This window comes from Solanum verrucosum, unplaced genomic scaffold (assembly GCF_900185275.1).
Source record: "Solanum verrucosum unplaced genomic scaffold, falcon-dt-bn FXZP01000183.1, whole genome shotgun sequence".
NCBI classification, from domain to species: domain Eukaryota; kingdom Viridiplantae; phylum Streptophyta; class Magnoliopsida; order Solanales; family Solanaceae; genus Solanum; species Solanum verrucosum.
The window spans coordinates 2195091-2214372 of NW_026020430.1; the positions used below are offsets into that span (position 1 = coordinate 2195091).

The 19282-nt window shown below is 35.4% G+C and overlaps 2 protein-coding genes across 2 annotated transcripts; both read right to left on the reverse strand.

Moving 5' to 3' along the window:
* Positions 1-882: 882 nt before the first annotated feature.
* On the reverse strand, positions 883-8193 carry LOC125807498 (dolichol kinase EVAN). Its single transcript, XM_049487223.1, has 14 exons — positions 7903-8193; positions 7501-7613; positions 5925-6113; positions 5709-5813; positions 4679-4749; positions 4521-4601; positions 4206-4417; positions 3180-3369; positions 3017-3082; positions 2451-2539; positions 2247-2361; positions 1922-1973; positions 1745-1839; positions 883-1327 (listed from the first exon to the last, which is right to left on the reverse strand). Exons 1-14 carry the CDS (start codon positions 8094-8096, stop codon positions 1214-1216), a joined length of 1686 nt encoding a protein of 561 aa, XP_049343180.1. The 5' UTR covers positions 8097-8193; the 3' UTR covers positions 883-1213.
* Positions 8194-9151: 958 nt separating this feature from the next.
* Positions 9152-18183, reverse strand: LOC125807494 (ABC transporter G family member 3-like). Its single transcript, XM_049487217.1, has 12 exons — positions 18151-18183; positions 16690-17311; positions 16521-16600; positions 15164-15450; positions 14045-14216; positions 13052-13165; positions 12587-12715; positions 11405-11596; positions 11082-11168; positions 9930-10202; positions 9519-9626; positions 9152-9417 (listed from the first exon to the last, which is right to left on the reverse strand). The coding sequence occupies exons 2-12, from the start codon at positions 17159-17161 to the stop codon at positions 9160-9162; spliced, it is 2172 nt and encodes a 723-aa protein (XP_049343174.1). The 5' UTR covers positions 17162-17311; positions 18151-18183; the 3' UTR covers positions 9152-9159.
* Positions 18184-19282: the final 1099 nt, after the last annotated feature.

Sequence of the window (19282 nt, forward strand, 5' to 3'; positions counted from 1 at the left end):
AATAAAAAATAATTTCCAAACTTTAGTTTTCAAATCTTTCACAAACTCAAAAAAACTTCTGTAAAAATTGAAGTTGCAGAACCTCAAACAAATGTTACTAAAAAATAAGACTTTGCTGAAAAAATCATCATTAATCTATAGATAAATAGTAAAACATCTTTCATGATCCCTAGAGATGGCTCAACTAAGGGAGATATTGCTTTAGTTAATTCGAACTAAGAAATAAAATCAGTCAATTCCGGCTTTTTATTGTTTAACTTGATTTTTGTAGTGGCGTCACCAACTGATGAGGGAAAAAGGTTCATGATCAAAAGATTGATATTAAATTAGTTTCGAAGAAGTAAATTAGTTTATTTTTAAAGTCTAATCAACAAAACAAAATAATTGAAAAAATCGTTCGTAAATAGTAATCCGCGAGGAGTAACAGTGTACTAGTCTGTACTCTGGAGCATTCTAACATGGTGGTGTACCCCCCAAAAAAAACAATTCTAACGTGGTGGCACACAATAAACGTCTTTTCTTATTTTATGTAATCCTTACTTAAGATATACTATCCCTCTGTCCTAACATCGTTCGGATTTCAAATACCAAATCAAACCATACGAGGAACCTACAAATTTGAGGAGGCACTTATCCAACAAGTTCAGTACTGCTTAAGTTCCCCACATAAACTGTTAACAGAGCAGACGCTTTTGTTAGCTCTTATCAATCTACTTCACTGGTAGGCTTGAACTACTGCTCGTTTAACATACCATGGAAACTTTGACAAATACTTTTCTCCTAGTGTCTGTAAATTCTGATAGATTACTGTAATATTCATTTACATCCATACCGTGGGAAGGAGGATAAAGTATGCAAGACAAAAGTTACAGCTAAAACATTTCAAAAATAGTCTTACGTTGTGCTTTATAGGAAACAAATTCTACATCTAGATTACAAAAAGAGTAGCTTCTTGCTTTTTCTCCTATCAGTCTATTGCACTTTTTTTATACCCCTCCTTAGGAGCTCCCACCTTTTTGTTTCATTGGTGACTCGAACCCGCAACCTTAAGGGTTGGAGGTAGAGGGTGTTTACCATCTAATTGTACATGTCATGTAACTCTACAGCGGTAATATCTACAAAAAGAATGTGTGCGCTCAAACCAGTACTGTTGAAAGATCAGCATGTTGTCTTCCAGAAAAGTAGTTTAAAGTTCAGGTCAGCAGAGAGGTGTTCACAGACACAGGAGGCTATAGAATACCAGAGGTATGAAGGCATTATCCAGTTGGGCAGTGTAGGCTTCCAACAGACCACTTATTGTCACCGCAAAAAGAAGAGAGAACCAGTTCTGCATAATTGCCAATACAGTATTAAAGATCAACCTCAAAGTTCAATGAACAAGATTTTTGACAATAGTTAAATTTTATATAAGGAAATTTGAGAGGGTGCGCAAAGTTCACGTGTTTCAGTGTCTACATTAATTCCCCAAGTAGACATGAATTTGGATAACTAGGGGCCATCAAAGAATTAAAATGAGGTTCATTATTCATAAGGAAGGAGGTTAATTTTAAGGTGATCACAGAAGTTTGCTTCTTCAACATCAGATAAAATAAATTTAAGCTGCATAACTGCAAATAGTGTAAAAGCATGACCATGTAACTTTCTTTTCTCATAAATACGCACTTATGGAAGCCTTTTTTGGTCTGAATGGGTATGCATGCCGACACCCTTTTGTACATGTCCAGAGAGAGAGAGAGAGAGAGACCTGAACATATCTGGTTGTAGCTAGAAGTGGAAGTAGAATGGAGCATGCAGCCAGGACAGACGTTATACCAGCGGCAGTGCCTTCAATTGTTTTCTCTACGAAGAGAATTTGTAGATTCAGATGGTGAGGGGATACAAAAGAAACAATGACGAAACAAGAGAGGGAACAGAGATATACTGCCAGTTTTGCTCCAGCGGAGGACCCCATACTTGTATCCAACCACTGATGCCTACATAGAAGATTACAATTAAAATTTACAGTGCATAAATGGCAAATCAATAATGATCCAACAGCTGTAAGTTCATTCTCTAATGCCCAAATTATCAAAATTATTCCTGTCTTGGAAAAAAAATTAAATTTTATATATGAGCAGATATGGAGAGATTGTAAGGTAGGTTTCATTGTCCTGCACAATTCACAATTCACATGGTTCCAAGCAAGCATCAAGTGGGTTCTAGTGCATTGAGAAAGGTACAGGACAAGCAAAGAATAGCGACTTTACCATTGTATCTCCAATTCCAAGGCTCAAGATCCCAGCAAAAGGGGCTAATGGCCGGTCATTAAAACCAGAGGACAACCAGATAGGAAGCGCACATCCTAATAAGAGTGAAAAATGGCTGAAAGTGGAAGGAAGGCAAATGTGTTAAGAGTTAAGAAGATGTATATGCTGCAACTAATTTCATGCCATGGAGGAACTACTTCAAACCTGACAACAAGAAGATCAGTGTCACGATGATCTGTAAAAGCATTCATAAATTGGTGCACAAGGTGTCCCAAGGGCCAGATTCTCCATATCTGCCTCAAAAGGGATGATAAATATTGTGAAGCATCATAAATTGTTTAAGCATTGCCAGAAATTATAATAAGTTACCAAGAACTTAAGTAACATTGAAAAAGAAAAAGAACATTAGAACATGTCGCATTTACAAGTATATATATATACATACTTCCATGACTGAAATGTAAGTGCAACAAAACTATTCAGACTTCAGTTATATTACTGATGGATTGCTGTTTAATGTGTCCAGAAGCTTCATCAAAGTCAAAATGAAGTGAACATAAGATATGTTTACTTGGCAAGCTTGGCTTCATTTGAAAAGTGTGCATAAGCTTGAAACTGAATACAATCTTTACCACCCTAATTGATCTATGTGACAGACATTCTGTTTTATGTTGTTTTTTTCCAATTAAAACTGGGAATGTTCTTTTAATTTGAATATTCTTTTGAATTGCAATATCCAGAAACAAAATGAGAGTGCAGGGAAACCTTACTCGTATAGTTTCCAACATCAAGAAAATAGCCAAAGCTGCACCAAAAGCCAGATCAAGAAACTTCGGCTGCAGAAAGATACAGATGGTCAACAACTCCTATAAAAATAAACAATGGGCCCAAAAGAAATAAAAAGACTTCCTAAAGAATTTCAACTCAAATCACCTGAAGTATGAGAGCAGGAACAAACATTGAAACAGCCATTAAATGGTAGTATTTTCGAAGAAGAATCCTCTCAATCTTACTGCTCTTAGAGATGTTGTAAAATCTGATAACTGATACATAAATAACAACCAACCAATAGATACACAGCGACAACCTTTTAAGCGGTTCTGACAGAACAAAATCTAATACCCTGCAGCAATCGAAGACACAGAAAACCAAACTATAAACAAAAGATAGTAACACTTTATCGATGTCTTGAGGTAAATGATATGTTATTTAATTCATAGTAATGTGATATGAGATAGTCACTGTATGAATGAAAGAGCTAGTAGCTGAACACATTGAAAATTTAGACACTGCAAAGTTCTTCTCTACCCTGTTATCTTCTCATTCAGTACCTGTTTTTTAAATAAGTATTATTTACCTACTAGCTAGATGTCACACACAACTTCTTGCATCATATAAGGTAACAGGTAACTATGTTTTTTTTGTTTAAAATCAGGTAAATGTATGTCTTTTTTTCCAACCGTCGACTAATTCCACGAGGTACTAGCTACCTCCCACTGGGCTACTCTGTCTATCAAGGCTTGGATAGCTAGGGAAAAATCACCTAGTGTTTTTGCTTCCAATGGGATTTTTCCTATGATCTCATGGTTCTCAATCCACTTCATTGACCACTAGGTCATACCTTGGGTTCTCAGGTAACTGTTTATTCAATATTCAACATTTGAATATTAGATTGACCTCTAGAATAACATACACTTACAATTTACATGCATAACGAGGGTGACACTCACAGACCTGACCAGAGGCCATGCCGCAATTATATTTATCAAGGATCAAATCTCCACATGTTTTTCAAGGTCTATCACATGCTTGCACGTCCAGTTTAAAAAGCCTAATTGTCTAACACAAGTGTTAATCATCCAGCTAAACCTCCGTTAACCAAATCACGCAACATAATAACAATATCCAGCATAATATGTGCAATTATCCAAAAGAGTTAAGTTCTGAAGGGAGGCTTACCATAGAATAGGGTGCACATGAAAATCTTGAACAAGCTGCATCCATGATGGTACAGCTATAATGAGAACACACGCGAGGGAAATGTAGAACACACAAGATCGCCTCATATGATTATCTACGGTATCTCTAGAAGATGCCAAGCTGGCTCGCTCAAGAAATTGAAGTACGTATTTGAACAGCATAGGGAACAGAAGAAGGCCAATAATCAATCCCTGGAACATAGTGTTACATTTCACATACTGTGAATCAGAAACCTTTTACTCTAGATCACAGAAAGAGGAGAATGCTCTAGAAAGTTAACAGCATGTATAATACCTGAATAATAATGCTAACTTCACTTCTTTGGATTCCATATGGTACAGTCACTAACTTAGATGCAGTAAAGTACCCATGGGACTGTTAACAGAAAAAACACTGCTTGTTAGGTATCTATATCATCTGCTATCAGAGAAAGTAAAATGTGAGAAACTAACCTTAGCAGCAGTACAAGCTAGCATGTCCCCAAAATAGATAACAAGACCAACAGTAACCAGTAGCGCTTCTCCTAAGAAGAGAAATAAGAACGTAAACAACTGTGCAGAGGACTGGAGGACCAGTCATCAAACAGAGCAAACCAAATAGGACATATCAAATGATTTGAGGCTCTGATCTCTGAAATAACAAGAAATAAAGATTGTGTGGAATTAAAACATGCTCTTAACAGTGCAAGATTGTGTGGAAGAACATATGTTCTAACAGTGCAACTTAATATCTGGCACTGTTCAAAGTCATCAAATCAGAGATATGGTATCAGAGAGTTTTTATCCCTTAGATTGGACATAAAATATATCGGAATTCTCTTTCAAATGTCAGATGAGATAAAATCAATGAATAGAACCCAATCCTGCAACAGAAAGACACTACAATACCCAAGTAGCTTTAATCTTCTCTAATAGGCGAGAGATGTTTCCAAATAAATATCAAGGTTTAGAGCCATTATACAAATTTTAAATAAAAAAACATATTGCATTCAACTCGAACCATACTTCTTTCTTAAAGAAAATCAATCTGTATATATCATTTAATGCAAATTTAAGATGACATATAAAACAAAAAAAGATCATTATTATCAAAAAATAGTTTAAACTCTCACTAACAGAACCCAAAATATGAGTAGCGCTAAATTAAGCACATGAAAAGAGTTTAAAAAAACTAAATTTAACTGTCAACTTTTAAATTTTTTTAATTTTAGGCTGTTCCTTTCTGAAAGATCAACTACAAGATATCACGAGAAAAGAATAAGAGAAACAGGTAAATGGGCGGAATGAAGCTCTACATAAATAGTTGTTGTTTCATATTGTCGATAGCAACTTGCCGAAAAATCATAGTTTTGTTGTGATTAGTGGAGAGTGAATGTGAACTGAATTTCCGCACAACAGGGTGGACCTTCATATCAAGTGTGCAATTTAATAGTTTGCGATACTTGAGATTTAGTAAAGTAAAAAATATAGTAACATGACCAACCAATTGAAGCACATGCTGGAAAAGTGTGGAGAATATTCTGAATTAATTTTACTGCTGCATATCCATGAGAGAATAGCCACAATAAGATAGCTGCTGTATACCACCCTGCAGGAGAAGTTCACCAAAAGAGTTGTTAAGGAGTACATAGCTGTCAGCAACTTACTAGGTTGACCAATGAAGCAAAAAGTGAATATAAAGAAAGAGAAGTTGACCTACCACAATGAGATTTCACAGCAAAAGACACGCAGCAGACTACAAAATACAATGCTATACAACTTAAGCTACATCGAGAAGTAGCACAATTCTTGCTGTCTGATTGTTGGTAAAAAATGAAGCAGAGGTAAGCTAGCACCGTGTAGCAACTTGCAGATGTCACCCAATACAGTAGTTGCAGGTTTTCAAGCTCTGTTAAAAGGTCAAAACTAAAACAAGTCAGTCATACTGGTGAGGCAAGGTAGAATTCAACATAATTTCTGAATACAAACTCGCCAATACTTTGAAGTGACTGATGGAAATCAACCTATTAGGTGAATAAATAAATATTAAAAAAAAAACTTGTTCTCAGCACACAAGCAGAAGCAAGATTACACATTTCCTCTACTAGACAGGGTTTCTCCATGTAGAAACATCACAAGAAGGGAAGTAACTTGACAATATTTAAGATTGGAGATTCAACAGTCAGCTACGTGAATACAGAAAATAGTACTTTAAAACTTATCAATTTACAGTACAGTTATCCTTCTTCATACTGCACTTTCACTGTCATTACTGCTTCATTTGAATTAATTTTTAAAAAAAAACAAAACAGTGCTTCATTTGCTCATCAATGAATTATCCTTGCAAGAACCAGTTTTCGAAGATTTTTCAAGTGATTCGAATGTAGCATTTTAGAGATGGAGGGTAAATAACAATAAGTACTTTCTTTTACCCAAGTGTCATGGTATTTATGCAACAATTACAAATTCAAAACTGGTAAAAATCTAACATGGAACCACCAAAGTTCATTAAAAAGGTTAAACAGCTTAGCTCCCCAGTACTTCTGTTCTTAAAACTCTTCCAGATCTGGGCATACTAGCAAAAAGAAAATTGCGTGCTGAGAGGCATATGAGGCCTCAAAAAGGATGGGATCAATTTGATCTGCCAAAACAGATGGGGCTATAGCACAATATGATAATGCTCTAATCCATGTCTTCGCTCCCAAAGGCTGAGAAAAATAATAGATGATTGCAACCAGAATGATAGCTTGAATCAAAAGAAAAGCATTCTAAAGCAATGGTATAACCAACTACTTCAGGCTCAATGCTCACAACACTAACACTTCAGCATTGCAGCATTTTCAATATTTGATGAAGTTTAACAGTGGTGGAGGCAGCCACAATAGCATAACCAAGGAGCTTGGATTGACGGAAGCAAACAATCATTTTCCAGGAATTCACCTTTGCTATGGGTTCCCACAACACAACCAAATCCAATCCAAGAAACTTGAGCTCAACCATCTTGATGAGATCAACAAAATTCTTATGGATTGTTTTTGGTCTTATTGTAAAACTAAGAAATTAGGTTTGATTGAACGAAGCACTTTGAGGTAATACACGAAGGGTGAATCCTTAAAGGAAGAGCTCATTTCTGAAATTTCTGATCAACGTAGATTGCCTTGTTAATGACAATGTCGTAGTCCACTCCCTGCAGTATTTTCTCGGGAGTCGGGGGGACGGGGAAAATATTTGCTCCCAATATAATACGAAGTACTCAAACTACAAAAGCTCAATTTACTCAAAAATGAGTGCTCTACCTTCACTTCCAGATTGATTTAAAGATACTGCTCTTGACATCTGAATCAACTTCGATACCATAACACCAGGCAGCGTTACTGCCCCCAAAAATATCCCTGATGAAGCACCAGGCCTGAAAAACAGTACCAAGACTATGTATATAAACCAAAACTGTACATTTAACAAGCAAAAAAACACTCAATTCAGAAATAAGCCCTGCTCAACCCCAGATTTCCAATTTAACGAACAACATAAATCAAAGGGAAAACTATGTAAAATTGTAAATTGAAGATGCAGCCTAGTGGTTGCAACTTCAAATGTTTCACTCCCAAGCTCTTTTACCTGTCATATTTCCGCCCGCCCCGGCCCGCGCTCACCTAAAAAATCATTTCATTCAGGATAATAATTGCAGTAAAACTAACCTGGTTTTGAAGAAGTGAGAGAGGGGAACTGAAGAAGAGGCATCGACGGAGATCTCAACGGAGAGGGCGAGAAGCGAGAGGAGAGAAAGGGAGAGAGATTCGGAGAGGAGAGATTGAGGGACGGAGAAGACAATCCAAGCAATGAATAGTGCTACCACAGCTCGCTCGCCGGTGAGAAACGACGATGAAGCCATGGGATTCCGATGTATCAGTAGCTGAAATTGAAATTGAATTGAAAAATATCATACATTTTGACCAGTGGGGTAATCCAGAAGAAATCCGCGGACCCGTGTGAACTGGGAGGAATTTGGTGGGTTTGGCGCGCACCTGGTTTTTATAGGCTGTTGAACTGTCAACTGATCTACGCCTTGAACTTGTCAACGAATTCTCCCCTTTTTTTTTTTTTTTTTATTGGATTGCATAAAGCCCTTCTTCAAGATGAAAAGTTACATGTTTGGCCCTACGTCAATATTGATCAGCTAAATATATAAAAACAGTACTCTCTCCTTTTTAGTCCGTTCAAAAAAGAATGACATATTTTCATATAAAGTAACAATTTAATTATAAAATATTTATTTTACTCTTAATGAAATGATTTACAGCTACACAAATTTCTATCATTCATTTTGGACCACAAGTTTTAAAAGTCTTCATTTCTTTTTTAAACTTCGTGCCGAATCAAACTACCTCACATAAAATGGAACGGAGGGAGTACTCTTTTACAAACAAATAAATAAATAAATATTATTTTAGTAAAGCATTTATACAAGGTAATTTTCCTTTTGAAATGAAGTAAATAATATTATTCATTTTCCCCATGTGGTTGGCAGTCCACTACCATGTTAGTCTTCAACTAAACACCCTCACTCCAATCCATTTTACTCATGTTACTTCTCTTAAGAAAATATTAACTAAAAGAGCAACTAGTTAAATTGTACTTGTTTACTTTGTAATTTCAATTAAACACTATTCTCGTTTTCGATGTATTGATCCCTCCACATTAATTAAGATTAAAGGTAATAACTAACCATTAATTACATCTTAATTTTTATTAAAATGATAATTATATTTAGTAAGCACTACAACTAGAATGGACCAAAGGAGTAAGGAATAGTTTTCTTTTAGAGAAGTAGATGACACGGTAATCATACAAGGTTTATGAAATTTGTGAAAAAAAGAACTTCCATGCTCTCAATTGCCAATTTTATAAGCAATAAACTCCTAGAAACTGAAACTGAAGTTGCTATAGTATAGCATCTATTTGTAATCCTTTCTGTTTTGGTTACAGCGGAAAAGTTTGTGGACAGAGTGGTTTTTCCTGATACAACACTTGAGCAGAATAAAAATGACAAATTTGTATGCAACAGCCATAACAAACAGCACCAGTAAATTTTTCCACTTAGAGTTGCTGTCATCAGATATGTCATATACATTTCCCAGAGCCTCATAACCAGATATGGTTCTCACCTGCCCCACTGCAAAAGAAGTTCCGATGTACTCGTTCTCCAACAGTCCCTGATAAAAGAAATCCATTAATATGATTTTCCTGATAGATAACCAGTGATCAAGAAAATGTATGCACTTGATTATGACTTCAAGCCAAGTCTCAAACCTACCTGGATAGAGTAAGTATGAAAAGCTATATAAGAAATGGGGTACATCCATGCTGGTCTAGGCAAAGCACTTCTGATTCTAAAAAAGCCAGCAGAAAGCATCATTATCACCTGAAATACGAGATAAGATAGCCGTTGAATGAAAAAGTTAGGACTCTCAACTCAACATAAAATGATAATTAAATGATACTCCTACTACAAGAATCCTATATAAAACTAGAATTGCACACAATTCAGATACCCCCAACTACCTTGACTCCCCTTACGACACATTAGGAACACACACAGCTACAATCACTGCATACTTTCCAATCAATAGAATATGACAATATTACACCAAAGGGAAAGGGAAAGAATGTAACTCATCCAATAGTAAATCATATCTTGCAAATTTAGATTTCAGGCAGAACTCACATGTATGGACACAAAACTTAAGATGCTCCAGAAGATATTTTGACAAATGGAAGCAACCAGCAGCAGCAGACCCTCATTTACCAATAGACACGCAAAGAAATTCAGCACAAAGTACATCAGCAAGCTGAACTCATCTCGCAGTCCAATTAGAAAATAGAAGACCAGACTTGACGAAATGGAGATGAGAAACAAGAAAGGGATGCTAGCAAAAAGCTGCCCAAGTAGGAAAACAAATGCCCCAGAATGCTGGTTTGATTCTTCATAGGTATATATCTGCAAAGTCATCATGATGTTGATTAGGTTGATTTTTGAACTGGATGAGGATACCAATAATAACTCATTATCAGGGTGAATAACAAAACCAAAGTTTATAAAAGAAAGTAACAATAATAAATTGAAAAGTTCACTTAATTTGAGGGGAACACTCACTATCTAAGTACTCTAAAGTACAAGACCTAGATGTCATTGGGATATCAATTTGCCGCCTTTGCTATACATCTTAGTGTATGATTAGGTTATTAGTAAAAATTAAATCGATAGCACAATCCACATTAAATGCAATGCTAATTATGAATGGCTTATCTTAAAAATAAAAGCTGATATCAATATTGCACCTCATCAAACATCATACTAAAGGTTCCCAGCTTCTTAGAGAAATCAAGTTCAAAGGCTTACTTTCCAGGACTGATGAGATTGAAATAGGAATATGATTTAATAAACCAAGCCAGAAATGTCACATTTCTAGCGATAAGTCCAGATAGTTCAGCTATTGGAGAACCCTGGTCCTGAGAATTTGTCACTTCAACTCCGTATTTGTCTACATTTCACCCCACTAATTTGAACTAGAAGTTTGAATGATGATACAATAGTCCTTTGGGCGACAGAAAAATTACAGTAAGAGTGCAATATATAGATTATGACACACAGGGTTAAGGGGAAACTGTAGTTCATGAGACTGAAGAAAAGACTAGAATGAGGATCACATTTCTATGAAGAAGGTGTATAGTCCACTCTCAGCCTACAAAACAAACCTTGATTCCTAAATACACACATGTACTGGATTCATTCGAACATGGTGTTCACATATATTAGTTTCACAGAAGCATGCTTGTACATTATAAAGAGGAAACACAAATAAGTTGCTCGCATCACCTTGATCTCTTTCAACTGTGAAGGTACACCGGCGACGCCTAGCAGAGAGGTGAATGAAACAAATACAAATATTGCTGCTACTCTTCTCTGCATGGCAAGAAAAATATCATAGTTTGCATACTGAAAACAAGAGCTAGTAATGACAAATATTTACCATGAGAAAGAAAACAGTAATATCAACTCAGTCCATGATTATTTCATGTACTGTGTAACCAGAAAAACTGGAGGTCTGGTGCACAAACATCATATTGATGGACTACTGTATTAGAGTTTAGACATGCAAAAGGAAAGAGACAGGTTTTATTTTTTAGTTATTCGCTTACCATGACAGAAAACAAGGAATGCCCCAATCCAGAAAACACAGTGCCAATACAGAGGGCAAGAAACACATAAAGAATCAATCTTAGCCAATAATATTTCCACTCCCTTGACATAATCAATAAAGATCTCCAAGTCAAAACTGCAACTCGTGTTGCATTTCCTGCCATTCCCTTTCTTTTGAGTGATGGACCTTCCTGAAAGGACAAAAGGCAAGAGATCAGACACTATATTGAAGCTCAGGCTGTAAGTATAGTCGTTTGACCACTAAAACTTTTATTATTGTACATTCTGAGGATTTCTAAGCCATTTTTTCTACTTGACAATGATCTTATCAAATATTCCTTGAACTAGTTCTAATTATAAAAAATTGTGACTTCCGGTACTTTTTATGTAACTGCTTTTTTGAATAAAGACTTTTTATGTAGATTCTCAATAGAGAAATTACTATATTTAAAGATTATAAATCAATGTATGAAATAGGCGTAAACTAAATTGTATGACCCTCTTATTCCAAATTTTGTTATTCTTTTTAGAGTAGAGGGAGTAATGCATTGAGTTCAAAAATACTTCAACAGGCTGTCAAATTGCCTCTACTGTTAAAGAACTTTGGTATTGCAAGGAACAGAGATTGGAGGAAACTCTAACTTGGATATTGGCATAAATAACTCTTTATGGGGATACTAACACAATAGCAAGGACTATAAACTGCTTTAAATGACCAAGGAACTAAAATTAATAGCATTTTTAAAAATATTGAAATGGACAGTGACAACTTCTGCTCCATTCTACGCTTAAAGAAACCAAAAACTTCAGTTCACACAAGAAGATAATGATAATTGAGGACAATCTAGTTTTTCAAAACAAACCAAAGCCAATAAAAGAGCATCCTTCATGAGAATGCTCGAATTATATTACTGTCCAGAGCACGCAGGCATAATAACTTATGAGTTTATGTAGTTAGTTCATATCAAAGTCGGAATACTTCCTACTATCTAGTGGTCACACTAAAGTATGCATTGCCTAGATCTACTTGACACTTAGAAAAGTTCTTGGAATAAGATCGAGCAAAGTTGATAGTACTACCCATGATGTCAACAGTGACAACAGTGAAAAAACATACCTTCTTGGCAAGTTTCATTATTACAAACATATTACATACCTTCTCTTTTCAATGATAAATGTACCTTCTCAGTAAGCTTCACTATCATTGATTCAACAGCAGCAGCATCTGCTGATGATCTATAAGTTGTTTCAATGGTACGTATAGCGATGGCAGTATCCATGCTCACTGATGATAAGTCTCCATGATTATCCTGTTGAGATGACAAAAGCACAAACATTAAGGAACATCTTTCCTTTTAGTGTTGTGAAGGAGGAGGGGATAGGGTGGCCAGAGAACAGATGAGGATCTTTGAACTTTCATTTTGAATCTTATAGCAAAAGAATTTCTTTTTGTTCCTTTCTCAAAGAGCTTTCCCCAGCACAATAAAACAATAGCACAAATACGGAGAAAAGAGGTAGTACAATGAACTGAGCTAGAATTGTTCCAACATCCTAACAATTTTTCAACAAATCAATCACTATCTTTAACCATTAGAATTGAGTTTTTAAGGGGGAAAACAGAGCTTTGAATGCTTATAGGCATATACCTGCCAGCTTTTGCACATCGCAATAATCCTGTCAAATTCTGTGTTTATAGCACGCAAAAAGTGATCAGAAGGACTTTGCATAATTGGACAAGGAAATCCAGCATTCGAGAAGTGCTTCACAATTAAATGATATGTTAGTCTCTAACAATTAGTAACATAAAGAACAAAGTATGATATCAAACATAATGAGCAGAAAATAAACATTTCAAGTGCTATGTATTTCTAGTAGTATTTCACATTGTGCACACACTTGGGAACTGATCTTCCTCCATGCCCTCTTAAGTAAGTTTGTCCAGTCCGAATCCCCGTTAACATTGACTGATTTTCCACAGGAACCCATATTCTTTCTTCCAACCACTATCCATGGATTCTGAAACATTTAGTCCATTGGAAAATTTGTCAACACTCAACAGTATTTCTCTAGACTACTTCCTTCTTGTCAGAAACCAACAAACTGAACTTTGTTGATTTATTCCAGTGTGTAAGGAAACCGTATAAGAGGCTATACCTTTGTAGGGAAATAAGCTGCTAAGTAACAACTTGGACTATGAAACCTGGACCCTCGCACTTCAAATATGTCCTACTGACACAACCTTATCCTGCAAGACTTCACTCCAATAAAAGACATGTTCCCTAGAGTAACCATCCTAACTTGAGTAAATATTTACTTCAACATTGCTAGACTATTCTTGGCTTCTTCAATGCAAAATGAGAACAAATGAAGAACTTCAGACAAATCAACTGCATGGGCTCATTTCTCTCTTAAAATGGATATCATCTGACTAACAATTGACTTCTTCCTATTCAGATAAACCACAGCCACTTCTGGGTCTCTCTTATTAAAGGAAAACCCAACAAACCCATATTGCAGGAAAAAAAGTATCATTCATTATCCAATGCCTTTGTTTGATGCAGGCATGACTGTTAAGAAAACCAACGCCTTCCCCTGAACCAAGATGGACAGTGTAAGGAAGCATACCAAAGTAAAATTACCTGTAAGCAAGCCAAAGTTTCACCAAAAAACAATGTCTTTCCATTTGAGAGGAGGCAAATTCGGTCAAAAAGGCCAAATACTTCAGTACTGCTTTGGCAAATGGTGAATATCAGAGTGCAGCCAGAGGTGGCAAGCTTCTTCAATGTAACCATCATCAGAAGTGCAGAAACGCTGAACATAACAAGAACTAAACATCAGCTAACTTACAGTAGTTCATAATTTTTGACAGGAAGAAGATATTCAAGAGCATCAAGTCTCAACCATAAAATATAGCAAGTCAAAAACACGAGAATTAATAAGGAAAATTTTAGAGAGTAGGGAACCAGGATATTCATTCAGTTGGAAACCTACAGTTCATTTTGAATATGCTACAAAAATATCAATTTCTAGAACATCAAATAAGAAAATCACCATCTATCACATGTTCTCTCCCTCAACCCTTAACTTGATGTTCATGTATGACTCGGGAACCATGTAAAGCTATGGCACTTGTGCCTAATTCAACCCCAAAAGCTAGCTCATAAGGGGAGGATTACCAAGTCCATATAAGGAGACCACAAATCTTCTGATAACCAACTCCTAGAAGAGACCTGCATGCACTAAGCTAGCAACCTAAGTTTAATTAGCAGGTCTTTCCCAAAGAAAGCTTGTAGCCTTTTAATATTAACACAGCTCGCCCAAAATGCTGAAATATTTACTAATTGACCTTTCAAATCATATAAACTTCCAGCATGAATCGACATATACCAACTTTAGTGACATACTTCAATAGTTCAATGAATGACATGGTCTTTCTCAGTCACCACATGCACATACTATATAAGACAAGAAAATCAATCTTTATGACTAATTAACTTGTCAAACAGACACGGAGCATTAGTATCTTATATGCTTTTATTGGACAGAAAAACTAGAACATACCAAATATTTGGCTGTTAGCTATTTTAGCAGCTAAAGCATAGTACACAATTTGACAGCTATTTTGTGCTACTAATTCAAGTAATCTAGTCACTACGAAGATCACGAATGCAGTTATGGATACTGAATATGTCAATGTAAACCCAATGAACTTCAATAAAAAACTGTTGTGATTTTAAAACGAGAAGTAAGAAGAGAACCTGTCAAGATGATAAAGGGGTTCATCAATAAATAAAATATGTGGTCTCATAACAAGTTCCCGGGCAATGCTGACACGCCTCCTCTCACCACTTCGAAGACCTCTCATGTAACAGTTGCCACCTATAAGTTTATTAGCATAATCTCCCAGTGACATAGCATCTATAGCATCCTCCACCACACTCCTTCTCTGACAAAAGAAACCAGGAAGCTGGAGCAAAGCTGAGTAGTATAGGAATTCACGCACAGATAATGATTCAATAAGAGTAGTTTCTCTGTCAACATATCCCTGCAAATGAGTACATTTTACATGTCAGAAGGCACAAGCTGACAAAACAAGGAAAACTAGTGCCCACTTTCTAACTACTTCCTCCCGTCCAAATTAATTGACATTTTAGCCTTTAAAAGTTGGTCCAAAATAAGTGATGTTTCACAAAACCAAGAGGTTATTTAATTATTTTTCTTTTCAAATTTGACCTTGCTAATCGTGTCAACCTAAAAAGAAAAGAAAATCAGGAACTTTAGTCAAAATCTTTCTTTTTTAGGAGTGAGTGAAATCCTTAATACATTTGTCCAAGCCTAAAACATCAATTATTTTGGACCGGAGGGAGTACTTGATTAAATTGAAGTTTTCTTCCAAAAAGCTCAGAAGTACAACACTTCTTAACCCAAATTCAAACCAAATAAACTACTCGAACTTTATGTATTTTAATAATAACATGATTTCTAGCCTACCACCTTTAACATTTGAGCTATTATTTTCAATGTCTATACTGGATGATGTAAGTATATGATTGTAGATGTGCATGCTCAAACCTATTGAAAATATGGTTTTCAGATCCCCTTGGGCAAGAAGGACATTGGTTGAGATGGAAAGAATGATTTTAATCTAAAGCTTAGGAATTCACAGGCCTAAATTCATACCGGCAACTCCTAACGCAACCAGGGAATAAGCCATATTGCGCTACTAAAAAGGGGTAAAAGATGAAGAAGGGATTTCCAAACATCAGTTACATGAAATTATGCCACATCATTAGAAGCAGTTGCACAACTGTTTTGCTTCAAAAGGTGACATCTTCTTGCCAAAGGGACACACATATCACTTTTTGTAAAAGAGCCAAAGGATTGGTCGATGAATTAAAGAGAGAAAGCAGGGGCAATCAACTCACTGAACCAGTAGTCATTACTAGGAGAGTGATAATGATTTTATATTCCAAAGATCAGTTCAGAGTGAACAACAGCTAATGTATTTTTGTAAACTATAAAACAAAGCTATCAAAGTTCACAGTCCAGACCTATATCTTTTCGTATTAAGAATACAAGCATGACCACAAATGACAGTAAATGCTTACAACATACATAGGAACCATACGGCATGTGCCTTCTTGTCCCGTTTACAAACACCTCACCATACATTCTCGTTGAATCAGGTAACCTTCCTAAAGAAGAGAAAGAAATCTAGCTCAGACACATATATAAACAACTGGATGGTTTTCTATAAACTGACTACATATTGTATGCCACAAACCTGCAAGGGCTCTCAAGAGTGTTGATTTCCCTGACTTGGCAGGACCCATGATGACAGTCATCGTTCCAGGTAATGCATAACCATGCGAACTCTTGACCACCTTATCAGAATATTTTCTTTTTCCCTTTATAGTTACAGTCAAGTCCTTCCATGCAATAGAAGCTCCTGCAATCTTCCTTGTAACAACTTCCCTCTCTATTAAAGAAGGAGATGGCAAGGAACCACTATTGATCTTTGACAGAGAAGGGGAGGGTGGTGTAGTCGCAGCATTAATAGAATCACCTCCTTCGTCCACTTTGACCTCTATATCTGTCTCATCCCAAACAGGTGAATCTTCAAATGAAATTGGCTGTCTAAGTGCGCCAGGTTTCCTTGAGTAGAAGAAATTACTTGACGGTAACCTATTAGCTGGACTACTCACTGAAGAAGATGGAGACCTATAATGATCTGATTGGGATTGTATTTCGTCCATCCTTTGGAGTTCTCCAATTCTGTCTAACTACTCCAGAATGGAACTCTGAACTGAAGGTTCACAAGGAAATTCGTTTCACAAGGAAATCAATATATCATAACTGAGTCCTCCTTAGACCAACTTCACCAGTTTATAAAACGTTTTCCAGCCCTGTAAAAACAACAATAGTTAACAAGCACCACAGATAGCTCGTTATGAAAAGAACAACAAAAGACAATACATTTTAAGCACCGGGACAAATTCTCCTTTTGTGCCTTCAGCACCAACTATAGTTGCAAAGGATCAAAATACATAAATCAATCAATCAACTACAACTCAAACCCAGGTTAGTTGGGGTCGGCTATATGAATCTTCTATACCTAATTCTTCTACATGAGAAGTATTCAGAAGATTCATCATTGTTAAACTATCCTAGGCTGGCTGTCACCCTTTTTTAGGTAGGACAGATCCTGCAGCAACCCTCCTCCTTTCCTATGCTTTGAGAAAGCTCACATAGGCTTTTGAAAAATCAAAAGATATTGAAGAAAAATAAAAACAAGTAACTGTCTATCAGAAGCTGATGACCTACATAAATAAATCCTACATACATGAAAACATTCGTATTAAAGAACCCCTTTTTTCTCTTTTTCTCTCTAGCAACTCAAAGCATAATTTTGTTCATTTGGGAACTTCAGAGAACATAAAGCACAAACCTTTTCTGCTCTAACAAACACCTTTCACAAACAGAACACTGAACTCACTTAACTCCATAAAACCCGTTAACCCCATAAGAGAAAATACAGAAGCACACAAGAAAAAAAAAAAAAACTTAAGCACTGCAAATGCTAACAAGCACCATTGAACTACTGAAAAAAAAAAGCTTAAAACTTCATACGATAAACGCCAAAAAGCTGCAAGTAGGCTCGAACTTCAAGATAGTAAGTCCAAAAAAATAAAAACAAGTGAAGTTGTTGAACAAATAATGAAGATGGAGAGCAGAAAGCACGAACCTGGATCGAAATCGCAACAAATGATGAAGGCTGATAGTGGAAACCAGACAAGTAACAAGGAAGAGTGAGACTGAAGTGTTGAGTACAATTATGAGATTGATGGATCCTTTTTGACCCGAAAACAAACAATGCTGTGCTATTTCTATACAATATATATTTGGTCCAATTAAGAATTTTTCTTTTAAATAAGTAACTTTTTTTTATTCTTTCAAGAAAAAAGAGAGATAGTGACAATTGAACTTGTATACAGTGCACTATTAATAGATTTTCAGTTTCTGATATAAAAAAAATAAATTCAATTTGATCATCAGTTTTAACTTTTAACATTCGAAGAAAATATAATTATTTCTTAAGAAGCGTGTAAAATTTAAAATAAATATAGATGAAAGTAAACAAGGGAATATTTTATATTACTGCTAGCTGAGATAGTATGTGAAAAACTTTTAAATTAAATCGAGGAAAATAATATTTTTAGGTTCTTTTTTCATATATAAAAAAATTATTTAATGACACAAAATAAATGAAAAATAAAATTATATGTAACTTACAAAAACAATTTCCATAAAACATATTCAAAATTCAATTACTGTTTGAATTTGTTGAGTGGGTGCTAAGTGTTAGTTATTATTATTATATATATTAGTATAATACAAGTAAGACAACCAGAAAAACCACAACTAAAGATGGATAGTGGTACTTTATTTTTAGTTTACCAATTCGGGAAGTTATAATTAGTGGAGTACCATGTTTTTTTCCCATTCAGTGTTTGGTGTTCACTATTTATATTGAAGCTCGATTATTTTAAATTTGTGCCACGTAAAGTCTTATTTAGGAGGAAACACTTTCTACTAAAGATTTTTCTATATTTAAAGTTCGAATCCAAAACTTTTAATTAAAAAAGGAATAGTCTCATCTGCTACAGCACATCCAAAAGAGTAGCATATTTGACGAATGCCAACTCAAATAAATGCATAATAGTTCAATATATATTGTCAAAATATCCTTTTCTCTCATTGTCTTTTTCCATGTGTTCATTTGTTAGGTGATTATTTTTCAGTGAATTTCAATTATCTACCATATATTACTAGTATAAATAAAAGTTTTTTATATTATAGTAGGTGTTATTGGTTAA